Below are 21,592 nucleotides of genomic sequence, written 5' to 3' on the forward strand. Positions count from 1 at the left end.
TTTAAATTTGCATCATTTTAAAAAATATTATTTTTTTTAAATGATGCAGCTTAAATTTAATAATTTATTGTAAATTTGTGAGTTTTTCCCTGCATTGAAATTTTGATGACACAATATTGCATCATGTAACCATGTAGTATTATATTGTAAACAAATCATTACACACACATATTCCTGCTGGTGCATGCTAGACAATGTGCGACATGCTCGCCTGCCAACCCTTGCTTGTTTAGACCTGTTGTCGGACTTGAACACTGATTGGTTATAACTTGTATTTTGTGTGTTAATTTGAAAAATGATGTGATCAGTATGACTTTACTCTGTTAAACAACAGATGAAACATGTATGAACAGTTTTTCAAAAATTTTTTCTCTTCTCTTCTTTCCTTATGCTTCTACCACCCCCTTATTTTTATTCAGTGGGGTCCCCCCATTGTTCCAGCCCTCCCCAAGGGATAGTATTGTCCACTTTAGGAACCTGAGGAATAGACAAAGACTACCAGCACAGAAACCTTTTGGTGAAAAACATTTATGTGAAAGTTAAAAGCTTGGACTGCTTGTTCTCCTTACATGGCTGTAATTTCATTTCTTAGAGTGTGTGAGTGGGAAGATACAGGAGAGTCAGGAGGAATGTCACACAGACCATTATCTCAAGGGCAAATAGAGGCCAAATTAAATTCACTCTTAACAACCCAGATGAATTCCATAGACTGGGAAGAAAAACAGTGTTGTCTAAAATTAAAAAAAAAAGCCTGCAAGGGCTTTGATGCCAAGAAACCCCAAATCTTTGAGCCTTATACTAGCTCTTGGAGTACAGGACATGGACTAAGTTAAAAGTACAGGGATATCTGCAGGTACTATCCCCAACCAAAATTTTTGGCACTGACTTTATTGATGCATTATAACCTAACCTGATGTTGTCAATAGTACTGTTCTTAAGGAACCATTTAAAGCAGAGGGTAGTGGAAAAAGCCCTGGATTTCTATCAGAGGAGTGGGTTTACATTCAACTTCTGCTTCTTGTCATCTCAATCCCTCTCGGCAGGGAACTTTACCATTCTGAACTTCATTTGCCTCATCTCTAAAATGAGAGGGTTGAACTAAGTGATTGCTAAGGGCTGTTTAACTCTAAATCCATGGTCCTATCATCCACAGTAATATTTCAGCTAATAACTTTTAGGTTAGGTCCACTTAATAATATGAATTGAAGTATACCTGTCTGGGAAAAGACATTTAAAGATTAGTGAAAAAGATACCAAGTTGTCTACCTTAGATTTCTTTAAAAGTTTTCCTCATATGTTCTTTTTTCATTATAATGTTTAAGAATAATTATTGTCATTTTTTTTATTTTTAAAACATTTTATTTTTTTTTTTTTTACTTTTATGTCTTCTGTTCCCCAAAATGAGCTCTTATCTTTTTTTTCTTCTTCTTCTTTTATTTTTTATTTTATTTTATTTTTTATTTTTTGCAAGGCAGAGGGGTGAAGTCACCTGCCCAGGGTGAGAAAGATTTGAACTCAGGTCCTCCTGACTACAGGGCTGGTGCTCTATCCACTGGGCCATCTAGCTGTCTCTGATCCCTTTTCTTTTAGGAAAGAAAAGAAGGAAGCAAAAACATCCTGTAAAGTAACCTTAACTGATAATGTATATAACATTCTACTTTAGTGGTCCCCCATTCGCACACAGTCTTTAGGGAGAAGGATTTTTGGTATTTATTTACTGGTATTTATTAATTAGTTTTTCAGTTACTAAGAATTCAGCTTCCTTTAGGTGATTTTTTTTCACTTATACTGCTACGGTCATTTTGTATATTATTATTCTGATTCTATACAGTTTACTTTTAATCAGTTCATAGACATTTCCATGTTACTCTGAATTCCTTATAATCATTTCTTTTACAACAATAATATTCCATTACATTTATACACCACAGTTTACTCAATTGCTCCCCAGACAGTTGTTCATCTGTTTTAGTAAAGGGTTTTTTTTCCTTTCTAAAGATAAACATGCTTATATTAATCTTGAAATCTTGCCTACTTATGCCTATTGTGCCATAAGCTCTAATATCTGATTTGTGTGGCCGTGACTGAAGCAATGCTACCTGATGTCACTGCTTCTAATTGCAAAAAAAGTATTTAAATGAGAGGAAAATAGTCTACCGAATGTTGCACTTAGAAACCCAGTGAGTTAATAGAGTGATATAGTGGAAACAGTTTAGTTTGGACTCAGAGAATCTGCTATTTGATACATGTGTGAGTTTGGCAAAAGCACTTAAGTTCAGTGCTCTCGTTCTCAAATGCAAAATAAGGTACTTGAATTACATCTCTAAGGTCCCAGATCTAAATCCTGTCATTCTGTAAATGACAATAAAATTTTATACTTTGCCGTTGTTCACATATGACAGATCCTTGCATACGTAGGAAGTTTTAAAAAGTACATTGATAAATAGTTCTTTTCTTTGCCAGTTCATACCATACATTTCCTTTAAAGCCAATCTCTTATGAAGCCTTTCTTTCTTGAAATCTTAGCCTACAGTTATATTTCCTTTAGCAAAATTTATATAGCATTTGATCTGTCACAGGTGTTAACTCTTACTTAGATGTTGCTGGGATTATTTTGAACCTGAAATTCCTATACTACTAGCACCGTCTTAAACACAAAGACTTTTAATCTTAACTTTCAAATCATTTGAGAATTTTGTAATATAATGCTAGGAAGTGATGTACTTATAGGCCCAAAGTAGCTATCTGATGAATTAAATTGGTGAACTGTTTTATTGCTCATGAGTTAATGATGTGAATAGGTCCTAGAATAGTTTTATGCCACAGGTCTTATTAATAAATTATAATTAGGAGGAAGTTACAGCATTGTAAAAGTTTTATAGTTGAGAAAAATCTTTTTTTTAAAGACATCTGAAGATTATCCTTATTTAGTACCTTAAGCCAAGTAACAATTTTTTTCTATTAATAATTATAAATGTGTAAATTAAACTGGTAAAATCATCATTATAAAATTTAAGTTTTCTCATATACACATTTTTTTCCTTGTTCATAGGAGCTCACGGGACACATGTAGCTAGTATAGCTGCTGGATACTTTCCACAAGACCCTGAACGAAATGGTATAGCTCCTGGTGCTCAGATTCTTGCAATCAAGATTGGTGATACAAGGTTAAGCACTATGGAAACCGGCACAGGTCTTATAAGAGCTGTGAGTATTCAGTATATTAATCTAGACCTTAGAGATAGAAGATGCTTTTTATATTTAGCCTTATATTTGCTTGCTTACCTGTTGGCTTGCTTACCTGTATATTTAATTAGGGAATGGAGGATAAAATAAAATTCAGACCCCACAATTTGAGCTATCTGATTCTCAGTTTCACATTTTTTATGTTACTATATTGATCTATTTAGATAATTTAAAGTTTCTTATAATAGGAATGTCTCTTTTGAGTTTAATACTCCTTTTCAATAAAAAAAAATACAATTTTTTAGTCACATAATCTTAGAGCTGTGACATTCCTCCTACCCATAGTATGAATCTCCTCCAATATCACCCCACAATAGTCATCTAGCCATTGCTTAAACATTTTGAGTAGCTACGAACTTATTAGGTCTTAAGGCAATCTGTTCCATTCATTCTAACTAATCTGGAGGCCCCAAAGGAAAAATAAAGTTTTGGAGCAAGTGGGAGTGAAAGTGATCAATTCTTCTTTCCTATATTGTGATAATGAAGTATTACAGCTAGAAGGACTTCAGAGATCAAATTGACCTTCCTCATCATTTTCTAGATAAGAAATTGAGGACATAGAGTGACTCAGTCAAGTTCATACAACTTGAAAAAAATCTTTTAAATCAAGAAACTTCAAGGATTTTACTTCTAGGAGCATTTTATATAGGCTATTCCTTCCAGCCTATATAAGGTGAAAAAATCATTATTTTAAAAAGATCTTACTTTTCAATAAAAATTTCTCTAACCACTTAATCATTTACATTAACAAGTACAATTCGTATTTTCCAACTGTCTCAGAAAAAGCTTTTATTTTTACAGATTAAATAACAGACATAAACAAATACTATGAAATAGAGGGGAAAGCATGGAAATTGCAAGAGGATCTCAAATCTAATTCATATAAAATCTACAAGACAAGGATAAATATGTTTAAATAATTTTAAATGCTAATGAAGGGAATGAAATACAGTGGAAAGAGTCCTGGCCTAGAAATGTGTTCTAATCTCAGTTCTACCATAAATTAACCCTTAGGCAAGCTACTTGAGCTCTTGAGGCCACAGAGTTCTCTTCTTTCACACAAGCGCATGGAAACAGATGATTCTCCATAACACTCCATTTTCCAGCTCTAAAACTTTACTCTAACAGTGCAAATGTTACTGTAGGAAATGCTTAGTTACAGGGTAAAACTCATTTTTATACATGTTTTAAAAAAAAAAAGATCATTCAGAAAAACAAATTGCAAGATGAAAATCTCCACTAAAGCCCTTCTCCCATACCTTATAAAAAGTTTTATCCCCAAAGACCTCTAGGCATGGCAGCGGGGCACCTGGGCAGGCAGAAAACACTTTATAGTATATATAGTTAAAGGGCATTGATTACTAGGGGAGGGGAAGAAAATCAGGAAAAACTTCAAAGAAAAGATAGCACCAGAACAAAATCTTTAAAGCAAAATAAGGACTCTGAAAGGTACAGATGAGAAAGAAATACATTTCAAGCAGTCAGTCAATAAACATTTATTAAGTATTTACTTTGTGCCAGACACTGAACTAAGTAGGGCTACAAAGAAAGGCAAAAGATATCCCTGCCCTGGAGGAGTTCACAATCTAATGGCACAGAGGATGACTATGGGGAATTTGAGGAAGCAATAGGAACTTCAGATTTGGAGAACCTAGTGTGGTTGAATTATATAGGATAAAAGGAATAATGTGAAATAAGACAACAAAATTTGGAGCCAGAATGTGGAAGGCCTCAAATGTCAGGATAAAGAATTTGCCTTTTATTCAACAAGAAAAAAGGCAGGCATACTGAAGGTATGGGGCAGAAGGGCATTTTATTTTGTGTCCTTTAGGAAAATTGTTTTGGTAGTTGTTTAGGGAAAGGACTGGGGGAGGGAGTAACCAACTAAAAGGCTAATAGCCTTACAAAAGTCTAGTCAAGAGGTGATGGGAAACTGAAGTGGTAACCAGGTGAGCAGAAAAAAAAAGAAAGGAAGAATACAAGAGATATTGTGGAGGTAGAATAAGACTTGACGAATGGTTGGATTAGGCAGTTAAGAAACAATGAAGAATTAAGGATGGCGAAATTATAAAACCATGTCAAAAAATACAGAAATACAGAAATAAGGAGGTTTAGAGAAGAGGTTTTCAGAGGAAAGATGAATAGTTCAGTTTGGGATAAGCTGAGCTGAACTCAAAGATTAACGACAAGAAAACACCCAGGTAGCAGGTAAGAGATGCAGGCCTGGGCTTTAGAAGGAAGACATGGTACAGTGCTGGAGGAAAGCACTGAATTTGGAATCAGAAAACTAAGTTATTCCAGTTATGCTACTTACTATAAATAGGACCTTGGGGTAATATTTTAACTTCTCTAAGCCTCCATTTTCCTAATCTGAAAAATGAGTTAGGTTAACCTCTGAGGTTCCTTCCTCATCTAAATCTTATGATCCTATTATATTAGCCTAGTGTCATGGAAGCCAAGGGAAGAAAGGATCTAGAATAAAGAAGTGACAGTTTCAAAGGCTGCAGAAAAGTCAAGAAGAATGAGGACTGGGAAAAGGTCCCTGAATACTAAGAAGATTTTAAAGAACAAAAGAGAACCTTGGTTTCTAAAGGCTACGCCAACACAAACACCGAGCTGTAGCAGGTTCTATCCAAGCTGAAAAGGTAACATGTATGGGTCCAACAATACTTTATACGTTTTTATGACCTAAGAAAACACAATTAAAGAGTAACTACAAGAAGCTGGTCAGTAAGAAATAAATTTTAGTGGGCTACATTCACTTATGAAGACTGCCTACTAAAATACAAATGGAATATCCCACATCAATGACTTCTCTGACACTGAAATACTGAGGAAAAAAAGGTTTGAATAATCATGTTCTATGATACACACCAGTGTTTTTCCATTTTTTATTTTACTAATGAGTTCAAAAAAATAATTTAAAAAGACATAAAACCTCAACAAATATCATTCAATTTTTTTCACTAACCACTTCAATTTCCTGGGGTGGGGATATGGGTGAGGAAAGAGAATACAAAAAATATAATTTTGTTAATTTCCTCATCAGTTATAGCATTGTCATTGACATCTCAATTGTGAACACGGAGTATTATAATAAATACATTTATACATTTCCTTTACCAAGAATATTTATAAAGAATGAAACTATCAGTAATTAACACTTTGTCAATTTATTAAAAGATTTGCTAGACTAAGTGCACAGTTTATTTCAATAAAAATCTCTTGTATCTAGCACTGCTGGGGGATTGTTATCCCTATCAATTAACTGTCCAAATGTCTTAAGCTTACTCTTTTAAATGCTAAAACATTTTAAACCATTTTTCCTGGAAACATAAAATGCAATATTTACTTCCTTGTCACCTTACACAGAGAACGCTGAATAAAACTTAATTTTTTTGTGACATCTCAGGATTATCATTATATAAAAACATTAATGATTTTTCTCCTATAACATATAGAACCCTTATAGACTTCTGTTAGAAGATAATAGTTTCATTTGCTGTTGCTATTAGTCTGTGTGTCTCTTAAATAATCAAGTGCATGGAATTTTGCTGGCAAGGCCTTTTTTTGCTTACTCCTATATTTTAAGTTAGGCTTCAGACAACTCAAAGTTAACTTCTAGACATATAATGCTTTTTTTGTTTGTTTGTTTAGTGGTTAGCACAACCATATATAAATTAGAAGTTTAATACTTTCAGGATGACCTCACTAGTTCTACAAACCCTAAGATCAGGAAGAAAACATTTTTAAATCACTTTAGAATACAGAAAACTGGCAAGGAAGAAAGAATCATTTAACTAAAGACATAATAAAATTATGGCATGCCTGCAAAAAAAATATTTCCAGATTTCCATGTGCCAGTCTACGTTTCCTGGGTCATATATTTCCCATTCAAACCAAATACCCTTCTGGTCACTTATACCTTCTATCAGCAAGCATATTATATGCATATGTTCTTAAATGCTTCACATCAGATATACATCTACTTGTTTGCAAACAAATAAACAAAAAAAACCAAATGAAGTATTCATACACCGAAAAAGTTCTATCCTTGAAAATCTAGAATGTGAGATACAACACCTCTTGACTAGACTTTTGTAAGGCTATTAGCCTTTTAGTTGGTTACTCCCTCCCCCAGTCCTTTCCCTAAACAACTACCAAAACAATTTTCCTAAAGGACACAAAATAAAATGCCCTTCTGCCCCATACCTTCAGTATGCCTGCCTTTTTTCTTGTTGAATAAAAGGCAAATTCTTTATCCTGACATTTGAGGCCTTCCACATTCTGGCTCCAAATTTTGTTGTCTTATTTCACATTATTCCTTTTATCCTATATAATTCAACCACACTAGGTTCTCCAAATCTGAAGTTCCTATTGCTTCCTCAAATTCCCCATAGTCATCCTCTGTGCCATTAGATTGTGAACTCCTCCAGGGCAGGGATATCTTTTGCCTTTCTTTGTAGCCCTACTTAGTTCAGTGTCTGGCACAAAGTAAATACTTAATAAATGTTTATTGACTGACTGCTTGAAATGTATTTCTTTCTCATCTGTACCTTTCAGAGTCCTTATTTTGCTTTAAAGATTTTGTTCTGGTGCTATCTTTTCTTTGAAGTTTTTCCTGATTTTCTTCCCCTCCCCCTAGTAATCAATGCCCTTTAACTATATATACTATAAAGTGTTTTCTGCCTGCCCAGGTGCCCCGCTGCCATGCCTAGAGGTCTTTGGGGATAAAACTTTTTATAAGGTATGGGAGAAGGGCTTTAGTGGAGATTTTCATCTTGCAATTTGTTTTTCTGAATGATCTTTTTTTTTTTAAAAACATGTATAAAAATGAGTTTTACCCTGTAACTAAGCATTTCCTACAGTAACATTTGCACTGTTAGAGTAAAGTTTTAGAGCTGGAAAATGGAGTGTTATGGAGAATCATCTGTTTCCATGCGCTTGTGTGAAAGAAGAGAACTCTGTGGCCTCAAGAGCTCAAGTAGCTTGCCTAAGGGTTAATTTATGGTAGAACTGAGATTAGAACACATTTCTAGGCCAGGACTCTTTCCACTGTATTTCATTCCCTTCATTAGCATTTAAAATTATTTAAACATATTTATCCTTGTCTTGTAGATTTTATATGAATTAGATTTGAGATCCTCTTGCAATTTCCATGCTTTCCCCTCTATTTCATAGTATTTGTTTATGTCTGTTATTTAATCTGTAAAAATAAAAGCTTTTTCTGAGACAGTTGGAAAATACGAATTGTACTTGTTAATGTAAATGATTAAGTGGTTAGAGAAATTTTTATTGAAAAGTAAGATCTTTTTAAAATAATGATTTTTTCACCTTATATAGGCTGGAAGGAATAGCCTATATAAAATGCTCCTAGAAGTAAAATCCTTGAAGTTTCTTGATTTAAAAGATTTTTTTCAAGTACTTTTTGAATGAAGTGTAATATGCTTTTTAGAATATAGTTTCTAAAACCAGTAATTGAAGTTTCCTGAAATTCAGGTGGGTGAATTCTAAAGAAGTCATTGAAACTTGAGCTGTAAAAATGTGTGGTGATGATAAACAAACTACAAATCTATAGCGCAAACAGAAAGTAGGAATAGAGTCAGCTGAAATTCTCTAGCTTTTATACTTTCTTGCTGAAATTCCTTCTTCTTTAAACTCTTTTATAAGAGAAATACTGGAGTTACAAAGCTCAAATAATTGTTTGGGGATAATAGCACCTACGAAATTAACTGCAGTTTATTAACAAATTGTGATTCATGGTTATAAGCTATTTGGGAATCACTGGTGTGGGGTTGCATGTTTTATCTGAAACCTCAAATTTTTAAAAATAGCATGAACTTGGTCTACAGAAAGTATTCTGTTCTTAAAATCAGAATGTAAGCAAAACTCTGAAACTTTTTTTTTAAACAGATGATAGAAGCCATAAATCATAAATGTGATCTTGTCAATTACAGTTATGGAGAAGCAACCCACTGGCCAAATTCTGGGTGAGTATGAATAAAACTTGACTAATGATTTGTGATCACATCTATAAAAACATCCACATAATCTACTGTACCCCAACCTCATTTTCTTCTTAAGCTTAATGGTTTTTATTACTTGATTTTGTATGCTTTTGGGGCAGGGGCAACTAGATGGCACAGTTCATAGAGTGCCAGGTCTGAAGTCAGGAATTTTCATCTCCCTGAGTTCAAATCTGGCCTCAGACACTTACTAGCTGTGTGACCCTGGGCAAGTCACTGAACCCTCTTCACCTCAGTTCCTCATCTGTAAAATGAGCTGGAGAAGAAAATGGCAAACCACTCCAGTATCTTTGCCAGGAAAACCCCAAATGTGGTCACAAAGAGTCAGATATGACTGTAAAACAGCTAAAGAACAGCAGCAAAATATTAGAGGATCTCGACATCAAAAAATCAAGCAATAAAAACCACCAGGCTTATGAGAAGAATGGGATTAGGGCATAGCACTCAAAAACTTCATCAGTGACTCACTGAAAAAATAGGAACCAATAAATGCATGTTAAATGGTTTAGAAATACGTAAGTATTATAATAGTGAACACATTCACAGCCTCAGGCTGTTAATTGGCTATATTGGAACAAATTCACATTTTTCAAACATGCATTATAGCAAAATCTCTTGAACTTGTTAATAATACTGATTGTCATCATCAATAATGTGATGAGCAGTAACCAGAAGAAAAGTATTAGATATAGCTAGGTTGTGACTTAACTGTATTTTCTAGAACCATGACGATAAGCCTTTATAATCTCATTATTTTTTAGCTTAAATAAAATACATATAGGTAAGGCATCAGCCAAACCAACATATAACCCTTGCCGAGAAATCAGCTTATCCTGATATTGTTCAACTTTCATAATATCTTGTTATCACTTCACTTTTCTATCTGATCTTACTCCTCCTCTTGACACCTATTATCAGAATAATCCTCGTGCGCCTTATTTTCAAGATAAATTTATTTACTTGTGTTGTGCCAGTATTCTTATAAAGCTCATTTACATTAGCTCCTCCTTCTGCTTCATTTCCTTAATTTTAAAAATTCATCAGTTTCCCCTTTATTTTGCTCTTGCTCAGCCCTTAAAAGGCTTACTATTTTGTAACATGCTTGGTCTCTTCCTCTGGCTTATTAACCCTTTTCAAGATGAATCGTTCCTTACTTCCCATCATAGCTTTAGCTGCTAGAACGCAGGGTCCTTGTCTCATTTTATCTTTGTATCCCCACCCTTCAGCATGCTATGCTCTACACGGTCAGCACTTAATAAAAATTGAATTTAGTTTTCTCTTCCTCCTCTCTAATCTGCGTTCTTCCATCTCTTCTACCAGCATATTTCCCTCAGTGCCCCTCCAGCCCAGCCAAGTTCTGCTGTAACTAAAACTTCTAGAGATTATCTGTATGCCATTTTTCCTGCTGTTTTTTCTTTACCGTTTTAGGTCATCCCTATAATTCTTTTAGTTCTATGATGGGCAGTTCCTGATACAACTAATTTCTGGGTTTTTTTTTTTCATATTCAAGTAATTTGTACTTACTATGAAACAGCTTAGTATTTGAGTTCCATAGAAAATGTTGGAAAATGTTTTGTGCATTCAAAGGGCTTCTGTCTCTCTTTCAGGAGGATTTGTGAAGTTATTAATGAAGCTGTGTGGAAGCATAATATAATCTATGTTTCAAGTGCTGGGAATAATGGTCCTTGTCTCTCCACAGTAGGTTGTCCAGGTGGAACTACTTCAAGTGTAATAGGTTAGTTCTTTGATTAAAAAGCCATTTGTGCATATTTTGTTCTAAAATTACTTGTTGATACCTATGATAAGATTCAGTTCAGTGTGATGAACAGCAGAGCCAGAGTATCTTAAGATGAAAAAATACCTTTTTTATTGTTATTTTTAATTGAATTTAACATACTTTTGGATTGATATTGCACATTCTGAAAATCCAAATCTGATAGATATATTATAAAATGCCCTCCACCTCCCCATGTTCACTGTCTCCCTACCTCAAGAAGAATATGTGTTCTCTGGGAGCAGGGGCTGTTTTTTTATTCATATAGTTCTAGCTCCCAGCATAATACCCAAAATTTCTGTGTGTGTGTGTGTGTGTGTGTGTGTGTGTGTGTATGTGTGTGTGTTTAAATGAGAAGGAATTCTCATTTCTATTGTGGAAGACAGAGAGGTGGAAATCTTTAGTTGGAGCCCAGTTTTTTTGAATTGTAAAAAATACCTGTATTATAGTGGAACTCCAGTTTTTTCTTATTATCACTAGGCATTTATAAAACAAGAGTGACTAGAAGATTTGAATGTTACCTCAGCCTTTCATGTTATTTTTAATTTGTTCTATGTGCATGATAAAAAAGAGTATTGGCATTAACTCCAATATGTTCCACAGTCCTCCTTTTCTTCCACTAAAAGGCTCTAGAACTGAATTATGATTCCTCCTGATACCTTATTGCTACCTTCTCTCCTTATAAGCTAAAGTCCTCTGTCACCCAAGCATTTCCTTTTCCTTTTGCTCTGCTCCTTGAAAACCACACATAACTTTTTCTTTAAATGTGTTTGTGGTTTTTATTACTAAGTACTATAGGAAAGCTTTGTTGGGAAGACCAAGTAAAACCATTGGAAAAGCTTATAGAATTATAAAAATGTTATTAATAGTTAATTCTGGTCCTATACATACTAGGTCTTGGTCTTTTTTTTTCTTAGTCCTTCCTCTTGTTCCTAACACGGCTCTTATTCCCACTTTTGTCTTCAAGTATAACTTACCCACGTTCATTTGGGCTAAACATTAGATAAATCAAGCTGTACATTTCCAAGTGATACAAATTCAGTTTGGAAAGTTTATTTAGTATCAAGACATTTAGAATCTTCCTATCCAGGTCTTAGCATTTGGTACAGGAGCTCATGCTTATGATAAAACCTCTATTAAGGACTGTATCCTTCAGGGCAGCTATGTGACATAATAGATAGAGTTTCAGGCCTGGAGTCAGGAAGACTCATCTTCCTGGGTTCAGATCCAGCCTCGGGCACTTATTAACTACATGACCCTGGGCAAGTCACTTAACCCTATTTGTCTCAGTTCCTGATCTGTAAAATGAGCTGGAGAAGGAAATGGCAAACCATTTCAATATCTTTGTCAAGAAAACCCAAAATGGGATCAAAGAGTCAGACTTGACTTAAATAAGACTGAACAACAAAAATGTACCTCCGCTTTCTTTCCAGCCCACCAAACTCAAATGAGTAGTTTACCTGGTACTGATTTCAGGAATATATCCAATTTGCCTCCCTTACACTAGTCATTGACATATAGATTGTCCCTTCCTTCAGTTAGATCACCAGGTAAGAAGGAATTTTCCTTTGTCAGTCCCCAAATAATTTCATCCCCAGGGTTTTGTACTTGTTGGGAACCATCTTGCCTTTCACACACTCATTCTCTAGTAGCCTAAAACAGTTGTTCCACCTGGATTTGTAGTGGATGTTATGCTCTTTCTAGCAAATAAATTCCTACTGTCTGTAACGGCATGTCATTACATCACTTTATTTGCCATCATAATTCAAATATTCTGGATTATTTCTAAAAATCATGTTTTTCCAATGTTGCTTTCATTTTCCCAGGAAAACTTTTAGCAGAATGATTTGATCCATAGTACATTCTGTTTTCTAAAATTTTTTTTGTCACCACTTTTATTTCCTACTGTACTCTCCCACTTCCTTTTTAACAAAGAAATAAAGTAAAACAAACCTATAAAACAATGAGCATTTAATAGCACGTGCAACAGCTTTTCCTCTAGTTCATCTACCTCTACTCAGTAGAGAAAATATCGAGATTGTTAATCCATTTTATAGAAATGTAATTTTATTTAACTGCCACTAAATTACAGGAGTTTTAATTCTACCATGTAATAGAAAGAAGAAAAGAAAATTTTTGGTTGAAAAAGCTATTTTTAGGCACCTGAAGGTTTGGAGTAGGTCTCCCTACTGTTGTAAAAACAAATCTTGTTTTAAGCCTGTCATCGTGATCCTGTCACTTATGATATAGATTTCAAAGAATTCATAGATTTTTAGCAACTATTTTCTCCTTCACTTTAGGTCACCACCAAGAGGTGGCAGCAGAGAATGATGATTTTAACATACCTTTCACTAGTTCAAGATGGCATCTCTTCCCTTCATGTGAAGGGCTGTGAACACAGTTTTCCAGTGTAGCTGTACATTTTTTTTTCAGTTAACAAGCATTTATTTTCTCTAGTCTCCTCAATTAAAAAGAAATGTCTAATCCTGATAACAAAATATGCATAATCAAGCAAAATAAATTTTTATATTTTCCATGTATAGAAATGTGTTCTCATTTTGTCTTCCAGCTAAAGTTCTATAAGAGTATAACTTTTGAAATAGCTAAACTTAATGCTGATATGGTATGGTATAGTGGAAAAGTTAGAAATACTGACTTCTAATCCCAACTTTTCTGCTAAGTAGATGTTAGATGTTTGACCTTGTTATTTAATGTTCTCTTGGGGCTAGTTTCTTTATTTGTAAAAATGAGAATTTTGGACTAGGTAAGCTCTTAAATTTTGTGATTCCTGTGAAACAATTTTCAGTTAAACAGCAAACATCTCCCTTCTGTTAGCTACTTTATTTTCCCAAATGAGGGGCTCTAGATAAAAAAAATTCCTCTTTTCGTCCTCCTCTTATCTTCTGTATCAAAACCCCCTTGTTATGTTGTTAGCTCAGACAGGATTCTGCTAATTTCCTAATTATCTCCTGTTGGTAGATGGGTCTCCTTCACTTATTTAGAGGGTTTTCTTCTTACTTTCTTTAATGTTTTCTCTGCACAGTTTCCCTATTGAAAGAATCACCAGAAAGGAAGGTATGAAGAGGGCTTTTATTTTGTGATATATCAAAAGCCCTTCACCATATGGTTTGCATCTCTCTTCCCATTCTTTTTTATATAATTCCCCATCATACATTCTCAATTCTAATCAAACTGGCCTGCTGGCTTTAACTTCTGCATAGAATTTCTCTTCCTGTCCTGGTAATGCCTTTGTACTTATGCTCCTCCATGTCTGAAATGTGTTCCCTCTTCATCTCTACCTGGTAAGATTTCTAATTTCCTTTAAAGCATAGCTCAGATCCCAATTTCTACAAGAATTGTCCTAATCTTCCCAGGTATTTACATTCTCTTCATCTTGAAATTACTTTGTATATATTTGAGATATGTTGTGTATCTACCCAATAGAATTGAGTACTCCTCAGTGAAGGGAATGCCTTCATCTTTTATCTTTGTGCCCTTGGTACCCTTACAGTGCCTCACACATTGTTTATAATAAATATGTGTTCAGTTGAATAAGTAGTTTGTGATCCATTTCAATAGGTGTCTTTTTTTCTTTCTACCAGAATTAAAATGACAAAATCATAGAGCTTTTAGTGACTTCAGACATCATCTAATCCAAACCTTAGATTTGTATCATGCATGTGTCCTTAGCCCTGTTCTTAGTTGCTATAATTTGTTGATTATTTAAACTAAAATTTTGCATGATAATTAAAAAATACTAATTACAAGAATTGAATACCACTTTTCATGTATTTTCTAAAAAACAGAAGGATAAAGGGACTCCAAAGAACTGGAAGAAAGGTGGTACTACTTTATTTTTAATACAAAAAGTCAGAATATATTGAAAACATTTTCATGTTCGTTAGATAATTTAGCTTAACTTTTTAAAGTTTTCTGCAGGTATTTCAGTTCCGTAACATTGCGTGTTCAGTTACAGTAAACCAAATTCGTTAGCTGCTTTATCATTTCTGTGAACTGTATATATTTGTGGACGCTTCCAAGTTTTAGTCTCATTTGTCGAATTCAGTTCTACAGTTATATACTAAGCTCCTCTTGCATATAATGTACAGTGCTAGGAAAAGGCAGACATAGAGTTTGTTAGACATAGTCCCTATGTTTTAGGACCTTATAGTTAAGTCTTATGATAGAATGCACAGACAGTAAGCACATCAGACTCTGTGTCTGCTGTATAGTCAAGTTCAACTGTGCTCCTTGACTTAGTCTTATTTCATTACTTTTATTTGTAGTGCTTACCTATTATGGCTTCTTACCTGTAACTAGTAGAAATTTTAAAAATGCAGATCGTCATATTTGTCAAAATAGAAAAGGGTTTGGCCTCTGATTTAGAGGACTATAAACAGCAAGAGGCCTTTCCTAAATATACTTAGCTTTGTGGGGAGTTACTATGAGGCCAGAATTTTGTATACAGTTTAGGTTTGCAGATTTAAAAACTTGTGGTATAGGTTTTCCAATAGTTAGGGATAACAAGTCAGAAATAGAAAGGGTAGGTTAGAGCTGCTATAATCTAATGTTGAGATGTGATAGCTAAAAAGGAGGAAAAGAAAAAAGCAATAGAACAGTCAAATAAAAAACCATTGGATGGCACCTAATACAGTTGTGATATTAAATTATATGGAATGTTATGTTTCCTAGCGATGATGGAAAAAGGCAGTGTATTCTTATCAGGCAGCCAATTTTGTAATGGTCTAGGGAAGGGAGCAGTTCATTTAAAGTAAATATTACTAATGAATCTTTAAAAAAAAACACACATAGACAAAAGCTATTTGTGATTAAATCTTGAATTCTCAGTTTCCTGCACCCAGCTTGCATGGTGGTATTGTATAGTAGAAAGGACATTCATTTGTTTGGGAGTTCACTCTGCTGCTGCGTGACTGTAGGAAAATCACTTAATGTATCTGTCCTCAGTGCCCTCGTTTGTAAAATGAGAGAATTAGACTAGATTATTCCTAAAGCTTCTTCTAGCCCTGAAGTCTGAGTATTTATATTCTTTATGAATGCCTTGAACTTGTATATTTTTCTGTGCTGTCAAAATTTTTCATGCCTTAGTTTGTCATTTATGTTTATTTGTATTGGGTTTCTTCATCAAATTGTGAGCTCTGGTAACAAATGTAATCTGTCCTTTGCAACTTTCTCTGTAATCTTAATACAGTATATTTAATAAATGTTGTGGGCACACCAGTTAACTGAAAGTGATTTTCTTTTTCTGCAATAAATCTAGTGACATTTTATGAAGAATTATTTCCATACTATATAACATTGGAGATTGTTTTTGTTTTTGTTCTGATTTGTTAATTCTGAAATCTGTTTTGTAGGAGTTGGTGCTTATGTTTCTCCCGATATGATGGTGGCTGAATATTCACTAAGAGAGAAATTACCAGCAAATCAATACACTTGGTCTTCTAGAGGCCCTAGGTAGGTCAAAATTAATATCTTAAAGGTATTAAATTAAAAGCATAATGGAAAGAGGATATAGAAGACCTGGATTAAAACCCAAGTTCTTAGCAATGGTATGATCTTATATCAGACCAACCATTTTTCCCCTTTGTGGGACTCAATTTTCTCATCTCTAAAATGGTTGAATTAGGATTTATTGTTTGAAGGGACACTGAAGTTAATTTCTGACTTACATATAAACTATTGTTTCCCCACAGGTGGACTCTGTAGATAGAAGTTTAATTTCATTCATTCTCCCTATTATGTTCTTTTGGCAATTTCTGATTTTACTGATACTACTTGCACAAAGTAAAATGGTGAATAGAAGAATAAAATTCAGTTCAATTAATTTAATGTATTTTCTGAATGTTGTTTGGGAAAAAATAATAGTTTGAAAGTAAACTATAAAATAAATTCTGTTTCTGTCAGGTCTCAGTTACTATAACCTGAATAACTATAACATTGTGACATTCTTGATATCTTTAGGATAATTGTATAGGAATTTTTTTATCTTATGTTACTGAATTACTTATATTTCTAAAGCTTAGAATTATGATAAAGTCAAATGTTCCTTTGCAGAGCTTCACCACAATTACAGACTTGAACAACCCCTTTCAGGGCCCATTCCATTTTTAGCTTTTGAAGTAATAACTTGGGTTGGGAAAAATTTGGGCTGAGGACTAAAAGCAACTGAATAGTTTTAAGCAGGTAGAATTATTCCTTTTTTAGGTCATGTAGCCCCTTGTGAGCTTAAAAAGTATCCCAGAGGTATAATAACTTTCTCAAGTCTTATTTTCATTTTTTTCTCTTCTAGGGTAATGGTGATTCTATGCAATGAAATCACCTGGTAAAATAGTGGTTAAGAGATTCTCCCCTGGGCTTTGGAATGGGCAGAAAATACAGTAGACAAAATGAGCTCTTACCTCATATGATTTTAGGGGATGCTGGGTATTAAATTTCTAGAGTTCCCTCTTAAATTGCAAAAGGCACTTTTCCTATGGGGATCACCACCTTAAGTCCTTATCTGATAATTTTTTAGTTAGCACAGTCATAGAATTAGAAAAAACCTCAGAGCTGATTATTCCAAACCCCTAATTTTATAGTTAAGGAACTGAGGCCAGAGACATGACATAACAGTCATGGAGTCAAATGAGATGATAAAATAGCATAGCTAACATTCGTGTAAAGTTCATGGCCTAAAAAGTTCTTTATAATGAGAAACATCCTATTTATACTTAAAAGATCCATTAATTCGTCAATGTATATGATGTGTGTATACTGTCTTCACAGAGTATAGATAGTAACCCATTGATGACTTGATAGTCTTCCAGAGCTGCCAGGGCTGAAAAAAATCCATCACTCTCAAGCCTATTTTATGAAGCTTCTCTGAACTTAGCTAAATTGGTCCTTGTATGATAGGCATACAGTCTTTCACTACAACCATATTTAAAGCCTTTACAGATTTAGCACAGGATCCAGGACTTTAGTGTAGGATCATATAATGATCTTTCACCTTTGTATGTAAAATGCTTTAAGTGTAAAATGTACTTCCCCTATAAAGGCTTGATACAATAATATATGTGTTATTCTCATTTTGAAGATGAGGAAACAGCTCAAAGAGCATAAATGACTTTCTTATGGTCATATAGTTGTGTGAACCCAGGATATAAATCTAGGTCTTCTAAATCCGTGTCCAACAGATTTTCTACTATGCAACACTACCTTTGGTGTTTCATCAGTATTCTAATACAAATGAGAAAGGAAAGTAGTAGCCCTGTAATGAATTCTTATTCCTTGAACTTTTATTGCCTGTATTGCTCATTTAAGCTTAATAATTTTCATTTTTATTCTTAGTACTGATGGAGCACTTGGAGTAAGTATTAGTGCACCAGGTGGAGCTATTGCATCTGTTCCTAACTGGACATTACGAGGAACCCAGCTCATGAATGGGACATCTATGTCCTCTCCTAATGCTTGTGGAGGCCTTGCTTTGATACTCTCAGGTAAACAAATCATTTTTTTTTTGATAGGTTATTTCTGTCCTTTAATGTTATCTGTGAAGCATCCATATAGGTATTCTTTCCAGTGATAAAAATTGCTACCTATTCATGACTTCTCATACTATGCAGATTTTCTCCTTGTTTTCCCATAAATCCTTGTAGAAATTCTGTCCAGTCAATCAGTACATTATTTTAAAACATCTGTTCTGTGTTCAGCACTCCTAGGCCCTAGGAATACAAAACCAAAAATGAAGCATTCTCTGCTCTGAGAGAGTATACGTTCTTTTGGAGGAGACATGCACAGCCCATTCAAAAGAAATACAAAGTAAGGAAGGAGGAGGGAGAGACCTAAGAGCTTGGAGGTATTAGGAAAGGCTCCATTTAGAAGATAGGGCATGAATGAAGTGTTGAACAAAACAAGAGGATTCTGAGGTGAAGGTGAGGAAGTAGTGGTATTTCAAGCGCAGAGGATAGATAATACACGATTATGGAGTCATGTGAGGAAGGAACAGTAGAAAGGTCACAGGCTGCAAAATCTAAGAAGGACATAATGTGTGATTGTCTTAGAAAAGTAGGTTGAGATGGGAAGGGCTTTAAATGCCAAATCAAGAAGTTAATGTTTTGTCCTAAAAGCAGTGATGAGCCACTGGAGTTTGAGTAGAGAAGTGACATAGGTCTATTATTATCTAAATTGTGGAGTTCATCCTCTAGTTCTTTTTGTAAGTAGCAGGCAGAATAGGGTTTGTTTTTTTAACATGGAAGTAAGTCATCATTGGTAACAAGTTTTGTTACCCTGCCGTTCATTAATCCATTGACCTTTGGCCATATATAGTTATTACACCTGTCTTTCATTTCTTCATTGCCCTTTGGCCACCCAAGATTTTTATTTTGACAGTGTGACATAGTGGCTGGAGTGCTAGCCAGGAGGCAATGGGGGGAATCGGGGAGTCTGAAAGACCTGGGTTTAAATCCTGTCAGATACTTACTAGTTCAGTGATCTTAGGAAGTCACTCAATCACAATGATCCTTAGTTTCCTCATATGTGGTAATGGCACCTACCTCATAGGGTTTTTATTTAATGGGATCATAAATGTAAAAAATACTTTGCAAACCATATGAAGGATGATATAAAGATTAGCTATTGTTATTTCAGTAAAATTGTTTTTTCATTTCCAGATCAGAAATGGTATACTCTAAAACAAAAAAGGCTACATGTAAACCCAAATTGAAAGAAAATGTTTCCTGAAGCCAGGTTTCTACAAATAGATTTTATTTTCCTGTCTTTTAGGACTGAAAGCTAATGACATTCATTACACAGTTCATTCAGTCAGAAGAGCACTGGAAAATACTGCGGTGAAGGCTGAAAATATAGAAGTATTTGCTCAAGGACATGGTATTATTCAGGTATTGTTTTCATGTACCAGAAAATGGATTATAAATCATTAAAATGACAGCCAAGCATAAACTCATTTTAGACTAATCCCTTTGAAATTTTTGTTTTATTTAACTGAATCTTAGGTTGAAATATTCTATTCTTTTACTTAGTGTAGTTTCTTGTACTGCAAATGAAAGAGAGAATGTTTTTCTTGTTCATGCTTTACAGTTAATCTTTTGTTTTGTTTTTAAGCAAAATATTGAGATGCAAATAAAGATGGAACCATGGCTAAGAGAATGGGGTCAGTAGAACTAAATTAAAGTGAGAGATTAGGTGGCTTCTAAAGTGATTACTTAGGACCAAGAGTATGAGCAAAGTAGGGGCAGCTGGGTGGCGCAGTGGATAGAGTACCGGCCCTGGATTCAGGAGGACCTGAGTTCAAATCCGGCCTCAGACACATAACACGTACTAGCTGTGTGCCCCTGGCGAGTCACTTAACCCTACTGCCTAGCAAAAACAAAACAAAAAAAAGAGTATGAGCAAAGTTAGGAAGAGGTGAGAGTGAGACTGGTAGTATTTATAGACTACTGCTAAATGAATTTTTGTAGATTGAGCTACTTTGCCTTTACTAAAGTTATTGTTATAATTTGGAGAGGAAATTCTCATGACATAGTTACTATGTAGATTGAGAGTTAATCATTAAGAAAATATTTTTCTTCCAATTTGAAAATAGAAATTGAGACAGAACTACTTAGTTCTTACTAAAGCTGGAGGTCAATCTCATTTATTAAGTAAAAGTCATTCTTATTGTATAATATAACATAGTCCGCATTCTATTAGTAATTTGTTAGAAGCTACCTCTCCTCTCGACACCAGCAGGGTTTCAAAGCTGCCAGTGGTGAGAGGCCAAGACTAAACCAAGGTGAGATCTGAAAAGGAAACTAATGAAGCAGTTTAATTACACTGCAAGATCAAATATGAAAAACATTTTTGAATGAACAGCATTACTGTCCTTTGTCATCTTATAGAATTGGATTTGGCAGAATTTGAAGGATAGAGATATGTTTTCACATAGAGATAATTTTAACCACTGATTATTTTTAAGTTCTTCACAATTTAAAAAATGGAATCATAGAACCACAAATTAATTATTTGTAGGCTACTGAACAATCTATTCATCTAAAGTTAAGCATCAAAGGACCACACCTAAAATCACCCTCATTTGAAGCCTGAGGTTCTACCCTAGGAAATTCAATGTATGTTAGTCATTAGGGCTATTCCTGTAATATTCTTAGGAGTTTAAGCCTGTATTTTTTAGTGTGGTTTAACATTTTAACCTTTTTGTATCAAATTTCTTACGTTTAATTTCAATTTCTGGCTAAATTTACATATTGCTAATTGTCAGTTTGTTGTTCTGCTCAGGTTGATAAAGCATATGACTACCTCGTACAGAATACATCATTCACCAATAAAATAGGTTTTACTATTACTGTTGGAAGTAACCGTGGCATCTACCTCCGAGATCCTGTCCAGGTAGCTGCACCTTCAGATCATGGGGTTGGCATAGAACCTGTATTTCCTGAAAATACTGGTAAGCAGTTAATAAATAAGGTAAATTTTGTGCAAGTATTTATAGTCAAACTTGATGAATGTGTAGGTACTATGCATTTGGTTCTAT

The 21,592-nt window shown here is 34.3% G+C and overlaps 1 protein-coding gene across 6 annotated transcripts in view; it reads left to right on the forward strand.

Annotated features, from left to right (window-relative positions):
* Positions 1 to 21,592, forward strand: part of TPP2 (tripeptidyl peptidase 2) — an 88,927-nt gene that overhangs the window by 18,107 nt on the left and 49,228 nt on the right. For all 6 annotated transcript variants that reach the window (XM_020964006.2, XM_020964005.2, XM_020964001.2 and 3 more), the window contains 7 exons: positions 3,053 to 3,207; positions 9,160 to 9,236; positions 10,880 to 11,007; positions 16,419 to 16,518; positions 18,394 to 18,542; positions 19,828 to 19,943; positions 21,337 to 21,505. In XM_020964006.2, the coding sequence (XP_020819665.1) occupies positions 3,053 to 3,207; positions 9,160 to 9,236; positions 10,880 to 11,007; positions 16,419 to 16,518; positions 18,394 to 18,542; positions 19,828 to 19,943; positions 21,337 to 21,505 (894 nt within the window). The remainder of the gene's footprint in view (positions 1 to 3,052; positions 3,208 to 9,159; positions 9,237 to 10,879; positions 11,008 to 16,418; positions 16,519 to 18,393; positions 18,543 to 19,827; positions 19,944 to 21,336; positions 21,506 to 21,592) is intronic.

The sequence above is a fragment of the Phascolarctos cinereus genome, unplaced genomic scaffold, assembly GCF_003287225.1.
Source record: "Phascolarctos cinereus isolate Bilbo 61053 unplaced genomic scaffold, phaCin_HiC Scaffold_7;HRSCAF=346, whole genome shotgun sequence".
NCBI classification, from domain to species: Eukaryota; Metazoa; Chordata; class Mammalia; order Diprotodontia; family Phascolarctidae; genus Phascolarctos; species Phascolarctos cinereus.